General features: G+C 32.2%; 1 protein-coding gene across 1 annotated transcript; it reads left to right on the top strand.

The window, feature by feature from the left end:
* Positions 1–989: 989 nt before the first annotated feature.
* Positions 990–6,245, top strand: LOC107933641 (uncharacterized). Its single transcript, XM_016865902.2, has 3 exons — positions 990–1,357; positions 2,117–2,362; positions 5,975–6,245. The coding sequence occupies exons 1-3, from the start codon at positions 1,340–1,342 to the stop codon at positions 6,020–6,022; spliced, it is 312 nt and encodes a 103-aa protein (XP_016721391.1). The 5' UTR covers positions 990–1,339; the 3' UTR covers positions 6,023–6,245.
* The last annotated feature ends 6,193 nt before the right edge of the window (positions 6,246–12,438 follow it).

Below are 12,438 nucleotides of genomic sequence, written 5' to 3'. Positions count from 1 at the left end.
ACACATAATTGAAATGTGCATGCTTAATTTAGATCCTAACTCAATTAAATTGTAGGTTGCATAACAACTCTAACCAAGCTCTGTTATCTACATAGTTTTTAGATTTGTGTGATTAAACTGTTTCAAACCTAACATGTCCATGTTACCTCACACGAATGCTAAGAAACCCTTAGTAAATAAGGATCAGTAAAATGCGTATTTACTAAGTAAATGATTCCAAAAGGACCTAATGTGGTTTCCAAACTTATGAAAGATCAAGTTGCTATGGAATGTTTTTCTGAATGTTATTAAGCATGTTGATGATAAATTGAGTTTAATTAAAGTAATTGTCCTAGTTTATTTACGTTATAATTGTTGCAAATTGTGTTTAATTTTGCTAAAATCTATTTTATTCATATAGTTTGCATACTTAGGTTAATTTACATTAGGGATCATTTCATTTAGTTTAATATATTTAATTTTAATCATCACTTCTCAACCATATTGTATTTTTATTTACCAAGTTGTTAGTCTAATTTTACAATTAAGTGATTTAACACAAATACAATCCTTATGAAAACGATAACTCGATACTTACTTATTACTTGATAACGACTATGTACACTTGCACAAACCTACGCGTTACAAGGTTCTCTTGTCTACTAGTGTAACGTGGCAAGATAAATACTGAGTCCCACCAAATACGTAAAGGATATTCATGATCGTGAATGGTATTCATGGTGGGGCCTATCCTATTCTTTATTCAATCAGTACAAGGTTGTTATGACCAAGTGAACCCTTCATTGACTTGAGGTTGCTACGTTCGCGGGTGCTGATCTCACCATTAGAGAGCAGGAGGGCTTATCTAGCGGGTGGTTCCGACAATGAAAAGACATTGTCCAAGTGAAGTCAAAAAAGAGATAACACCATCTATCATGCTAACATGTGTATTGATGGCGAACTGACATAACAAACATCTAAAAGAGATATCGGAATCTTTCCTTCTATTCATCTAAGAATGTAGCAAAACAAGGAAAACATAAGAAAAACGAGCGAGCAGCAAAAGCATAAAAAACTTCGATGGTAAACGTAAAGCTTGTCCGAAAGAGTGGCATTCATGTAATTTCAATAAAAAGTTAAGCCTATCATCGAGAAACGCATATAAAAATATATAAAAGCAGAGACTGATTGATCTCATTACGTGCTGGTTAGTGTTTTCCATACAGAAAATTCCAATTCGGTGGCTTTCTATCAGTTTTGCTGTGAGAGCTCCCTCAATCCCCACAGTTTTCTCCTCTCAAAATAACTTTTAAAACTTCGGCAAAATCACCTTTGTTCTTTTTTCTTTTTGGTGTCAAGCATGGAAGACCGTAAGGAGGTGAGTTTTTATTTTTTATTTTTTGGGGGTTTTAGCCTCCGTTTTTTATTGTTGAGAAAAAGAAAGGAAATTGAACTCAGGGTTGAAGCTAAACTACATGTTTATCTTACTGTGTATGTATATTCTTTACCTTAGTTTCATGAAAAAATCGATAATCGTAGAGTTGAAAAAAAGTAGGATTATGGTATGAGTGCTTTATTTAGTCTAATTAAGCTTTTAGTCCCTATACTCTTCTAGTTTTTAAAATTTAATCCTTCAGCTTTGGTTGATTTTCTTACTGTGTCTACAGATTTGTGCCTGTTGGCTAATGCTATCCGGCAGCGTGATGAATTCTCTGCCACTGAAATTTTAATTCACAGTTTTTAAAATAAATATCCTTTTGACTTTTGAAACGCAATCAATATATTTTTGTTAGAGCTGAAAACTTGGTTCGGACTTCAGACTTTCAGCATTGGGATTACTTTTTAATTGCAGCTTTTTTGAATCTCCATATCTTCTTTCTATGCCACCTTTTTCTTTTGAGCCAATGGTGAAAGAGAGGCTTTGAGCAGTTATGGTGTTTTTGTTAATAAAATTTCAGAACTGTTGAATAAAATGGAGCAGCAGATTGTGAATGTGGGAATTGGGATTTCATTGTTTTGAACTACCAACAAATTTGGTTTTCTTAAATACTAGTGATTGTGATCGAACAATGCTGAAGTTAAAAGCATGGAGGTAGAGTTAATTAAGCTATTGATTTAGTTGTGAAACTTGAAATAGAAAAATGGAGCATGGCTATCAGTGCCACAATTTGGGGACTGGGAGCAGAAAGGTCAAGGGCAGATGCCAGATTACTCACTTGACTTCTCGAAGATTAGGGAAATGAGGAAGCAAAACAAGAGGGAAGTTTCAAGAGCCAGTCTTGGGAATGAAGAAGAGTTTATTAACCCAACCGCCACCACTGTTACCACTACCCGTACTACAGATGATCACCACCATTACCCGCCCACTCATCACTCTCCAACCGTAAGTATAGATTTCATTTTCAAGCTAATAGATCAGATTAAAAATGTTCATAAGTTGTTTTCATGTTATAAATTGAAATAGGGTAAATTACTAACGGAGGTCACGGTTTAAAAATCGATATTATAATAAATTTAGTTCTAACTTTACATATTATATTAATTTAATTATAATTTTAAAAAATTAATTCTTAACCTTCACATTTCTCAATTTAATTCTAACTAAAAAAATTGAATAAATATATAATATAAAATAAGAAATAGTAAAAATTGGGCTTCTCTTTTGTGGGAGTAATAAAAGTCATTACCTTGAGGGGTTTCATGGATTTTCTTCTTTTGTGTTTTAATATGATCTTGGGGTTTCCAACGTTGATGGGTCTTAGATGGAATTTGGGTTTCAAATCAATTTCAGTTGGCTTCAATGGATTTTGGGTAGTTCTGCAATCTAGGGTTGATTTCACAGAAATCGATGGATTGTTTTGCAGGATCTTTTGTAGTTAGTTTTGCTAAATAGGGAGTAGATGATTTAAAGTGTCATTCCAAATTTGAAAAAACTTCATTGCAGACTTAAAACTCTTCAATGAAGAAAAAAACATGCTTTTTCCCCTTTTTGGTACAGTAAGGAGGGCTAGATTAAAGCACTAGACAAATGTAACTAAGGCTTAGTTTGGATGGGCGGTGTGTTTACCTCCGGTGAGGTTAAAAATAGTGGTGGCGGTGAGATTAGTTACTGTAGCGGTGAGATTGGATACTGTAGCGGTGAGATTAGAAACAGCGGTAGAGTGTGTGTTTCGATTCAAACGCAGCTGTAGCGGTGAGGTGAAAATGAAAAATGACTATTAAGGACATCATATTAGAATTGATATATAATAGAAGTTTTTAAATTATTTTACTTATATAAAATTATTAAAATATGTGAATTTATAAATTTATTTAATAAAATATTAAAATGTATCTTTTAATATTTTATTATAAATATTTTAATGAATTATATAATCAATTTAAATTATTTATTAGATAAAATGATAATAATTTTTAATTTTTAATTTTTTATTATATAATTAATGTTTAAAACGAATGAAATCATCAGATTTTCTTCCATATGCTCCATTCTTCTTTTACCTTCTAAAAATTCTAAGTTCTGTTCTCCATTCTTGACAGTAGCTAAAAACTTGAACTTCAAGCATTTTTCCTTCATATTTTACCCGGGTATAATACATTGCTGCTGGTGCTCTGTTTGAATTCTTACTTTACCCGGTTAAAGTGTGTTGAAACTCCAAATAGATAGCAGAATTTGGCCGCCAAATCTGAAAAAAATAACAGATTGATAAAGAAACTTTAAGGATAAAATGGTAAAATAATAAATGGAAGTTCAACCAGTGAGCTTACTGCTGCTGAAAGCTCCAGTTGATTTTTGGGATAGCAGTGTGGTGAGAATTGATTTTGGTTGCACTGAAACACTCAACCAAACAGCTTCCCAGTGAGGTTGGGAGTCCAACTACACCTCACTGGCTTTAAACGGTGAACCAAAGGAAGTCTAAGAACCGAAGATGATGATGATAAAATAATATATAAATATATTATATATTTTTTATTTTATTATATATTTTAAATAATATTTATACATTTTTATATGTTTATTTAAATTTTTTAAAATTAGGAATAAAATAAAATAATATATAAATATTAAGAGTTAATTTTTCAAGACTATAATTAAACTGATATAATATGTAAAAATTAAGGGTTAAATTTATTATTATATTAATTTTTAAATATTAACCTCACTCTATTGTTAATAGTTAACTACATTTAACGAAATTTGACTAAAAAATAAATTTGATTAATTAAGTGATCAATTTAATAAAATTTATAATTGAGTGATAAAAAAATTTATAATTGAATGAACTATAATGTAATTTATTCATTGAATTATTCCGATTTTCTAAAACCGATTAATTTACATAATTTTTTTTCAAAGAAAAATGCATTCTTTACTTTTTATTTTATTATGTATATATATAATATAATTCATAACATTTCCCTTATAAAATATCTCAAAACATAGCTTTTTCTAGTTTTGGTAGGTAGCTTTAAATAGGGGGGACAATGCCATACGAAAGAAGAATATAAAGCTATGTTGAGTGGCATATGCATGTGCTAGGGTGGTGGGGGAAGTGGCTGAGTTGGATCATTTAATATTTTCTTTGATGTTATGCTAGCAAAGTGGGTAGCCAATAATCTTTATCATATAGCTTGGATCTTTAATAAAAAGGGATAATGATTTACTTTATATAAAAAAAAGTTATATTAATTTTTCCTTTTTTTATTTTTAAATTTAAATTATTTTTTAAATCACTTTAAAAATTTTAAAAAAATTGGATCACTTATTAAGATAGGTTGATTGATTAAGATAGGTTGATTGACCTTAACTCTTAATCCCTCTTTGTGGTCAATAAAATGATAAGAATATTCTTTTTTTGAGTTAAGAGTAGTTTTAATTTGACAATTAAATCTATTTTGTTGTATTAATTTAAATTTTATCAAGATTTATTAATATGATATTATGATATTACACTCACTTATCATTTGAAAATATTTGTAACTTTTTATAATTTCCATTTAATGATATGAGACAATTTGAAAGTTTCAGCTTTTATATTTTTTGAACTGAGAGATGAAAACAAATTAGACTAAAAATAGCATAGTTTGGTGAGATTGAGAAATGACAAATTTGTGATGAGCATGGTGTTTAGAAAAATGTGGTTCTGATGATAGACAGATGAAGATTTAGAATCTTTTTACCAAGAAATTGATATTTTATTTAATGATAAGGGTACATGTAACTCCGAGATGAGATCTGGGTACCTCTCAATGATTTTGGAAAAACATGACACCATTAACGTTCAAACTCAATTCACCTCATATGTTTACAATATTTATTATGGGTGGTGCAATATCATCCATAATATGTCTTTAATGGTTTATCTTATGAATGCATCATGGAGATGAGTGCCAATAGATAGTGAAAAGTGCTGCCTACACTTATAAATACAAATCAAATATATCATATCTTTGTTTTTTTATGTGACAAAAGTACCTTTTATTATGATATATTTATAATTTAAGTGAATGACTCCTTCAAATATCAACACAAAAAGTTTGAACTACTTATTTCATTGAATTGTTAAAGAGAATAATTTTTTTTTAAAAAGCTGGATATGTTATCCATGTTACACCTTCCCTAGGTCACACGTAAGTGCCAGTGTTGTTTTGTCCATCCAATTTATGTTGAATGGCAGTGGGCGCTTTGGATCATTCGCTGCTGGAAATATTTTATACAAGGAAAAAGAAAACATCAAGTTTGGCAACTTGTGCTCTGTTTCTTATTTATATCAATATTAATATTTAGCTTTATATTTTTTTACAATGAATTATGTTTAAATAAAATTATTAATATTTATTTATAAATTTATTAGTTATTATTATATTTAAAGTTAATATTATTGTATTATTATTCATCGATAGTATATAAAATATATTTATATATTTTTTAAAAGTAGATAAAATATTCACCTTTTCAGTTAATGACCTCATTGCATTTTGATTTTGTTGACAGTCGAAGAGAGGTATCTTTAACTATTTCAACTGCTGCATCAAAGCCTGAACCTGATGTGATGATAATAACTAATGTATCTGATGAGCATTCGCTCCTTCCCTTCTCTGTTTTTGTGTTTGATCCTATGTATTTGGTTTGCCTCCTGCATATCATTATGTTTATTAAATTTGCAGATGATTTATAATAACTCAGTGAATTTTCTTTTTAACTATTGTTACTGATGTTGTTCGAAATTATAAATCTAATGGAGAAGTGAGTCTTGAATTGAGAATTCTATATGTAATTACGAGATTACAAGTTATGCTAATTTGATTGTCGAAATACTTTTGTGAAATAGATTTTTTGTTAAAATAATGAAAATGAGAGTCGCCACCAATCTTTTTTATGAGGTGTGATCGGATCATCTTGTAATTAGATCATTTTAATAAAAGGTTTAATTTATTAAAACAATGATTTTTGGTCTACAAATTCCAAGAAATGGGTTCGGGAGTCGATAACGCACAAGGAAGGATTAGCACTCTCGTTACGCCCAAAATTGGTACCTAATTGATTACTTGATATCTTCATATCGAAAGTTGAAAACTTAAAAAGAATTTAAAATACAATCCCTCTTTGTATTAATGTTAATTTAGCTTAAAAATTGCTTGAATAAATTGAAACAAATGTTAAAGACCCTCTCGTCTCGAGATAACAAAATGTCACATTCCGTAAGTTAGGACACGACATCTTGAATCTTTGAGAATAAGCTTGTCTTTATTTTTTTTATTTGAAGTCTAATGTATTTTAATTTTAAAAGGATGTTCTGTTATTTAGGTTCAACGAGAAAGATAGAAACCCTGTAAGTTCGGGTACAACTTCTCGAATCTCCAAATATAGAACATTGTCTTATTTTGAATTTTTATTGAATAATAACAAGTGTAATATTTAAAACAATGTGTATTTTAAAACGATAAAGTAACCTAAAATAAAATAAAGAAAAAAAAGTAATAATACATGATTGGAAAGACAGAATTTGAAAATGCCAAAAAAAAAAAATACTACAATAACACAAAAATAAAATAAAATGAAAAAGAGATAATAATGATAATATATCAATATGTAGAAATATGATCAACATGATTTCTTAAAATGAAAGCATGACAATGATAAATAAATAAATAATACTAAAATAAAATAAAAAAATTAAAAAGGCTGAAACTAAATAAATAAAGGATTAAATCGTAATTAAAAAGAAATTACGGGTCTAAATTGTAATAAACAAATAAATAAATAAGGACTGGATTGAAACTAAAATGAGATTTAAAGGGATAAATTGTAAAATAATAAAAAACAGAATGAAGGACCAAAACCAAAAGCGCAAAAAAGAGTAGGGATCAAATGGGAAATTATTCCCTATACGACATCACTTCCCAAGGGACTAAAATGAAACAACAATAAAATTATAGGGTAAAATTAGAAAAAGAAATCTGACCAGATTGCAAACCGCTTAAAATCAAAAGGACCAGGATGGAAATTAAACATGCGGATCCCACTTGGAAATCAAGTCAGGTTTCGGGTCCTTGAAAACAGCACCGTTTCAGGCGTCCGTCCCCTTAAGTGGTCTAAGGACCAAAATGAAAATAAAGTTAAATTAGGCGATAAAATTAAAAAAAAAAGAACAGTATTAAATTGAAGCAGGCCAAAAAAGCGGAAGGACTAAAAGCGTAAATAAACCCTTAGTCCAAAACATGTGGATCTTGGGGGTTTTGGGTTGGGTCGCGCGCAAGTCAAGCTCAAAACTGCGCCGTTTTGGCCTTAAAAAGGTCTAAGTGAAACGACGCCGTTTCACTTCTGTTATATAAACCAAATTTTTTTAAAAAATTTCATTTTTACTCCTCTTCTTTAAAAAAAAAACAAAAACAAAGAAAACTCTCTCAACCTCTCTTACCCACTCCAAGCTCCTGCCTATGGCTCCAGCAGGTCTCACGACGGCCACCAGTTGCCGGCGGCGGACATCGTCGTTCCCAGTGGCCAGAAAATGCCGAAAATACCTCCTTTTTTATCCCTCTTTAAACCTAGATCTAAATCTACAGGCAAAAGCCTAAAAAAAAAAAGAATTCGGCCAACGCCGTCCTTGGCCTTACAACTTCTTGTATACCCCTCTTTAGGAAGCCCGAATGAAACCCTAAAGGGCCTAAATGGCTTTTGCGAGCGGATGAACCATCCGATGGTGGAGTGATACGAATGGGAAGGTAAGTTCCAACCCCTTTTTTTATTTTTGTTTTATATTTTACTTATAAAATAAACTCGAAAAAAAATAAAATATAAAAAATCACCTTTTCAACTTTGAGTTCTCCTTTTTGATTAATATTTGTCCAAAAAAATTTCAAAGTATCAGTTGCGGCTTTTATAGCCAAATTACAAAATGGTTTGTCTTTATTTTTTTGTTTTTTCTCTATTGTTTTTCTCTCGCGCGTGTTTGTTGCGTGTTGCAGGTGTCAATGGCAGTGGCTGACAGTGGTGGTAGAGGGGTCAGACGCGTGCGAGGAGGCAGTGGCTCAAAGAGGTTAGGGTTTCTGCCTCCTCTGAATATGTTGTGAGCTAGTGGGCTGTTCGGTTTTTTTATCTTGTTAGGCCGTTTAGGCCATTGTAATTTAAGCTGGTAGTTTATAATTGGACTGTTTTGGACTATTTATTTTTGGGTTTTATTTTCTTTTATTGGGCCAGGCAGAATTGGCCTGCTACACTAATAATAAGACAAAAAAATAATTAAAAGATATATATAAAAAACGTATATTACATGAAACACTTAAATATTTTTATTACAATGAAAATATATGAAAATTTCAATACAAATTGATATAAAAATTACAAAAGAGGACTAAGTGATAGGGATGTGTGTGGAATAGAATTTGTAACATCCTACGCCCAACCCAATCGTTGGATCTGGGTATGGAATGTCACAAATGGATCTATACTTCAATTTTTTCTAACTGGACTACTCTAAAATAGCCTAAAAATAAAACTATCCAATTATGAAACTTATAACAATAATTCTTACATTTAAGGCTTTATGCCACTAAATGATTATATCCTCACAATTCCTGTTTCTAATTAGACTATTCGTGTACAAATAATTCTTAAAATATTGCTAAGGACCATTCGTCCTAAAAATCCAGATTTTGAGGGATGCTATCTGGCTTCGTTGTTATAGATACTGAGGCAAAACCACCAATGGCACACCCTTCCTATATGCATGATTCTAACAGCCTGCGACCCTCAATCTCATCTCTATTTAGCTTGGTCTCTCCTCCGAGTCCTCAATCAACCTCGCAAATCCTGCGAACATCAGTCAACTCTGTAAGTTCGAATGAACTTAGTGAGTTCCTTTACTACATCATAAATAATTCAACTTTATCGCACAATGGTAACCAATGTAAAATAAATTTAACATAAATTTACTCATTGTTTGCTCATGATAAGTTTGGCTTGTCAGGGTGACAGACTCCACCTGATTCTCTGAGCTACTTGGCTCGCTATTAGACCTTTCTCTGGTCGAATCTCCACTCGACCGTATCCCAGACACTTTCTATATCAGCAAATCTATTCTTTACTTCTCATATTTCCTTCATTACACTTCCCTTTACTCAGGTTTCCCATTATCCTCTATCTTATTTGGTCGTATGCCTGCCTTGGTGAACCTAAATGAACCAATCCTTGGTAGACTCTCTCTTCCTACCATAGTCCTGAAGGACTTGTGAACATTTCCATAACATGCTGACCTTCAACTTGACTCGCCACTCTGGCGAACCCATTTTCATTCCTCCTTGTGGTTCGCAGTCAAGGATTACTTCTAGAAATTTTCCCTTCACTCCAGCCCTTGCTTAGAATCTCATCTCTCTCGTTTCCACCATATAAAGCTATCCTTTCTGCGATGTACCCACACTAGACTTTCCTCAAAGAGGAATAGTCTTGACAAACATACTATCTCTGGGATAGTATCCTTATCTTGGGAGTGATCTTTCCATCCCTTCCATGAGATTTGTTTTTTGAGTACAACTTCATTGAGCTTTCCCTGGTGGCTTATCTTTTCGGATCCTTACTTGTGATCCTTGGTCATTTTCCCTTCTTACCTTCCCATACTTAGGCCAGCTTCTACATAGCCTTTTTTTTTGGCCTAATTCTTATCAGGTTTTTGCCCTTACCTTATTGAATTTCCTGTCTATCCTTACCAGTTTACCTATTTTGGCGGATTCCTTATTACCTGTTTTCCATACTTGTGTTTTCTTTCAACTTTTCTTCCACCTACATAGATATTTATGATTGGCGCATAAGACTATTCTCCTCACTTGAAGTTTTGGCTGACTTACTGCATATATTCCATGGCGAGTTCTAAGGTTTCCATAGTTGAGCTATGGTCTTATACCTATCTTCCTCGTTCTTTGCATGTCCTTGGACTTACCCCGTGTTTATTGTCCTAACAAACTTATTCTGTTTCGTGATTTTTGTCCCAACAGATTATCTCTATAGATGCAATGTAGTCTTTCAACCATGGTCTTACATCTATTCGCCATCCTTATGTACCATCAACTAATGCCATGGAGTCTTTCATCCATGGTCTTACTCATTATACCTGGTTGCTATAGTGTTTTTCATCTATGGTCTTTCACTATTTACCTTATACCTTATACCTTATACCTTATACCTTATACCTTATACCTTGCCACCATGACATCTTTCATACACGGTCTTACACCATATACCTTTATCGTGTACCATGCTACCATGACATCTTTCATCCATGATCTTATGCTACATACTACATACCAAACTGCCATAACATCTTTCATCTATGGTTTTACGCCATATATCATTGTCACGGTGTCACCCTAAAAGACCGATTAATACCACCGTCGTGGTAAATACCATTCTATAATTTCATTTCTTAAATCCTCCTCCCATTACCTCCTTTACACCACCTAACCTTGATGCTTAAACACTGTAATGTTCCCTCTGCAAAGCCTGGAGCTTCGCTTGAGGTGGTAACTAATAGGTTCTCTCCCCATTCCAATCCTAACTCTATCTATTCCCTTAGGGTTTATTCACAATCATGCAATGCATGCACATATTATTATATTTCGTGCTTATGCAAACACAACATGCTTAACAACGTAGACCATAATAACAGGGTTGGTGTATGGAGCTGACATAAACCCTTATTGTTTCCATAACTTATTTCTTCTCTCAAACACCAGAGCTTCCTTCTCCAGGCAGTAGTTTACAACCAAAAATCTACTAGTTAAACTTACGTTATATCTTAAAAGCTTAAATTTTCATAAGCATGCAGAACCTCTAGAATGGTTCTGAAGTTCCATGATTTCATTTCCTAACTTTAACATACACAAAAGGGTTAAGAACCTTACTTGCTTGCTGGTTTCCCTACCCTTTCAGGTCCATTCTCACAAAGTCTGCTCCATGCTGAACCTTTCATGGCTACTTATTTTTAAAGCTACAGAAGAAGATAAAGAAGAAAAAATGAATAAGGTCGGGAAGAAAAATTATCCCTAGGAAGCCATTTGCCAGCTTCCCGTGCTACTTCAAACCCTATGAGAACTGTGCATTCTTAATCATTATGACTCCCATAATGGAATCATCTGGTTCCATTCTAACCAAATTAGAATTGGATCTCAACCATGCCCAATTCATTTTTTAGCTTTCTCATATCTTTCCTTAGAGGTTGCTAATTCATGATCTTTTTCAAATTAGTCCTCTTATTATTTCAAGTTTTTGGGTTATTAGAAATCTGGGTGTTACAGGATCGCAAGTTTGTCCAAGTTGCAAATTTGGCTTAGGGATCAAGACGAATCAAGGAAACTTGGTGTTTGATATAACTTGAAATACAAAAAATCTGAGTTAGATCTAAGAATCAAAAGTGCAACAACTAAAACAATAAATTAAGATATAAAAAGAACAAGGAAATTGAATCAAATTAGGGTTCTTGAGATAAAGTCTAATTTAGCTATGGAGAGGCTTGTTCTTGACGAGTTCTAATCGGATTAGGGCTTCCAAGATGAGAAAAAAAAGATTTATGAACAAATTTGAACAATAAAGCAAAAAAAAAGGTTATGACTAGCAAAGAAAGATGAAGATCCAAACAAATGAAAGCATTTTGGACTGATATTGGTGAAAAGAGGCTACCGAATTCAAATATGAACAAAAGAAACCAAACATATTAGTTTTTAATTAAGTTGAATGAAAAGAAATTCAAAGAACAAAAGAAGAAATGGCGGCCAAGAAGGAGTCCAAAAATGAGTAGAATGGGGTTTCTTGGGAGAGAAGAAATCGATCTTAAACCAAAAAAGCCTCCAACTAGGTTTGAAAAAAATAAAATATTTTTTTTAGAATGAAGAATGTTATACTTTGTTTTTTAGTGGTGTCGGAAACAATAGTTTCAGGGCCACAAATCTGACGAGTAAGTCTGTAAA

The sequence above is a fragment of the Gossypium hirsutum genome, chromosome A12 (genome assembly GCF_007990345.1).
Source record: "Gossypium hirsutum isolate 1008001.06 chromosome A12, Gossypium_hirsutum_v2.1, whole genome shotgun sequence".
Lineage (NCBI taxonomy): Eukaryota > Viridiplantae > Streptophyta > Magnoliopsida > Malvales > Malvaceae > Gossypium > Gossypium hirsutum.
Note: the sequence above shows the minus strand (reverse complement) of the source record. Positions and strands in the feature narration are given on the sequence as shown.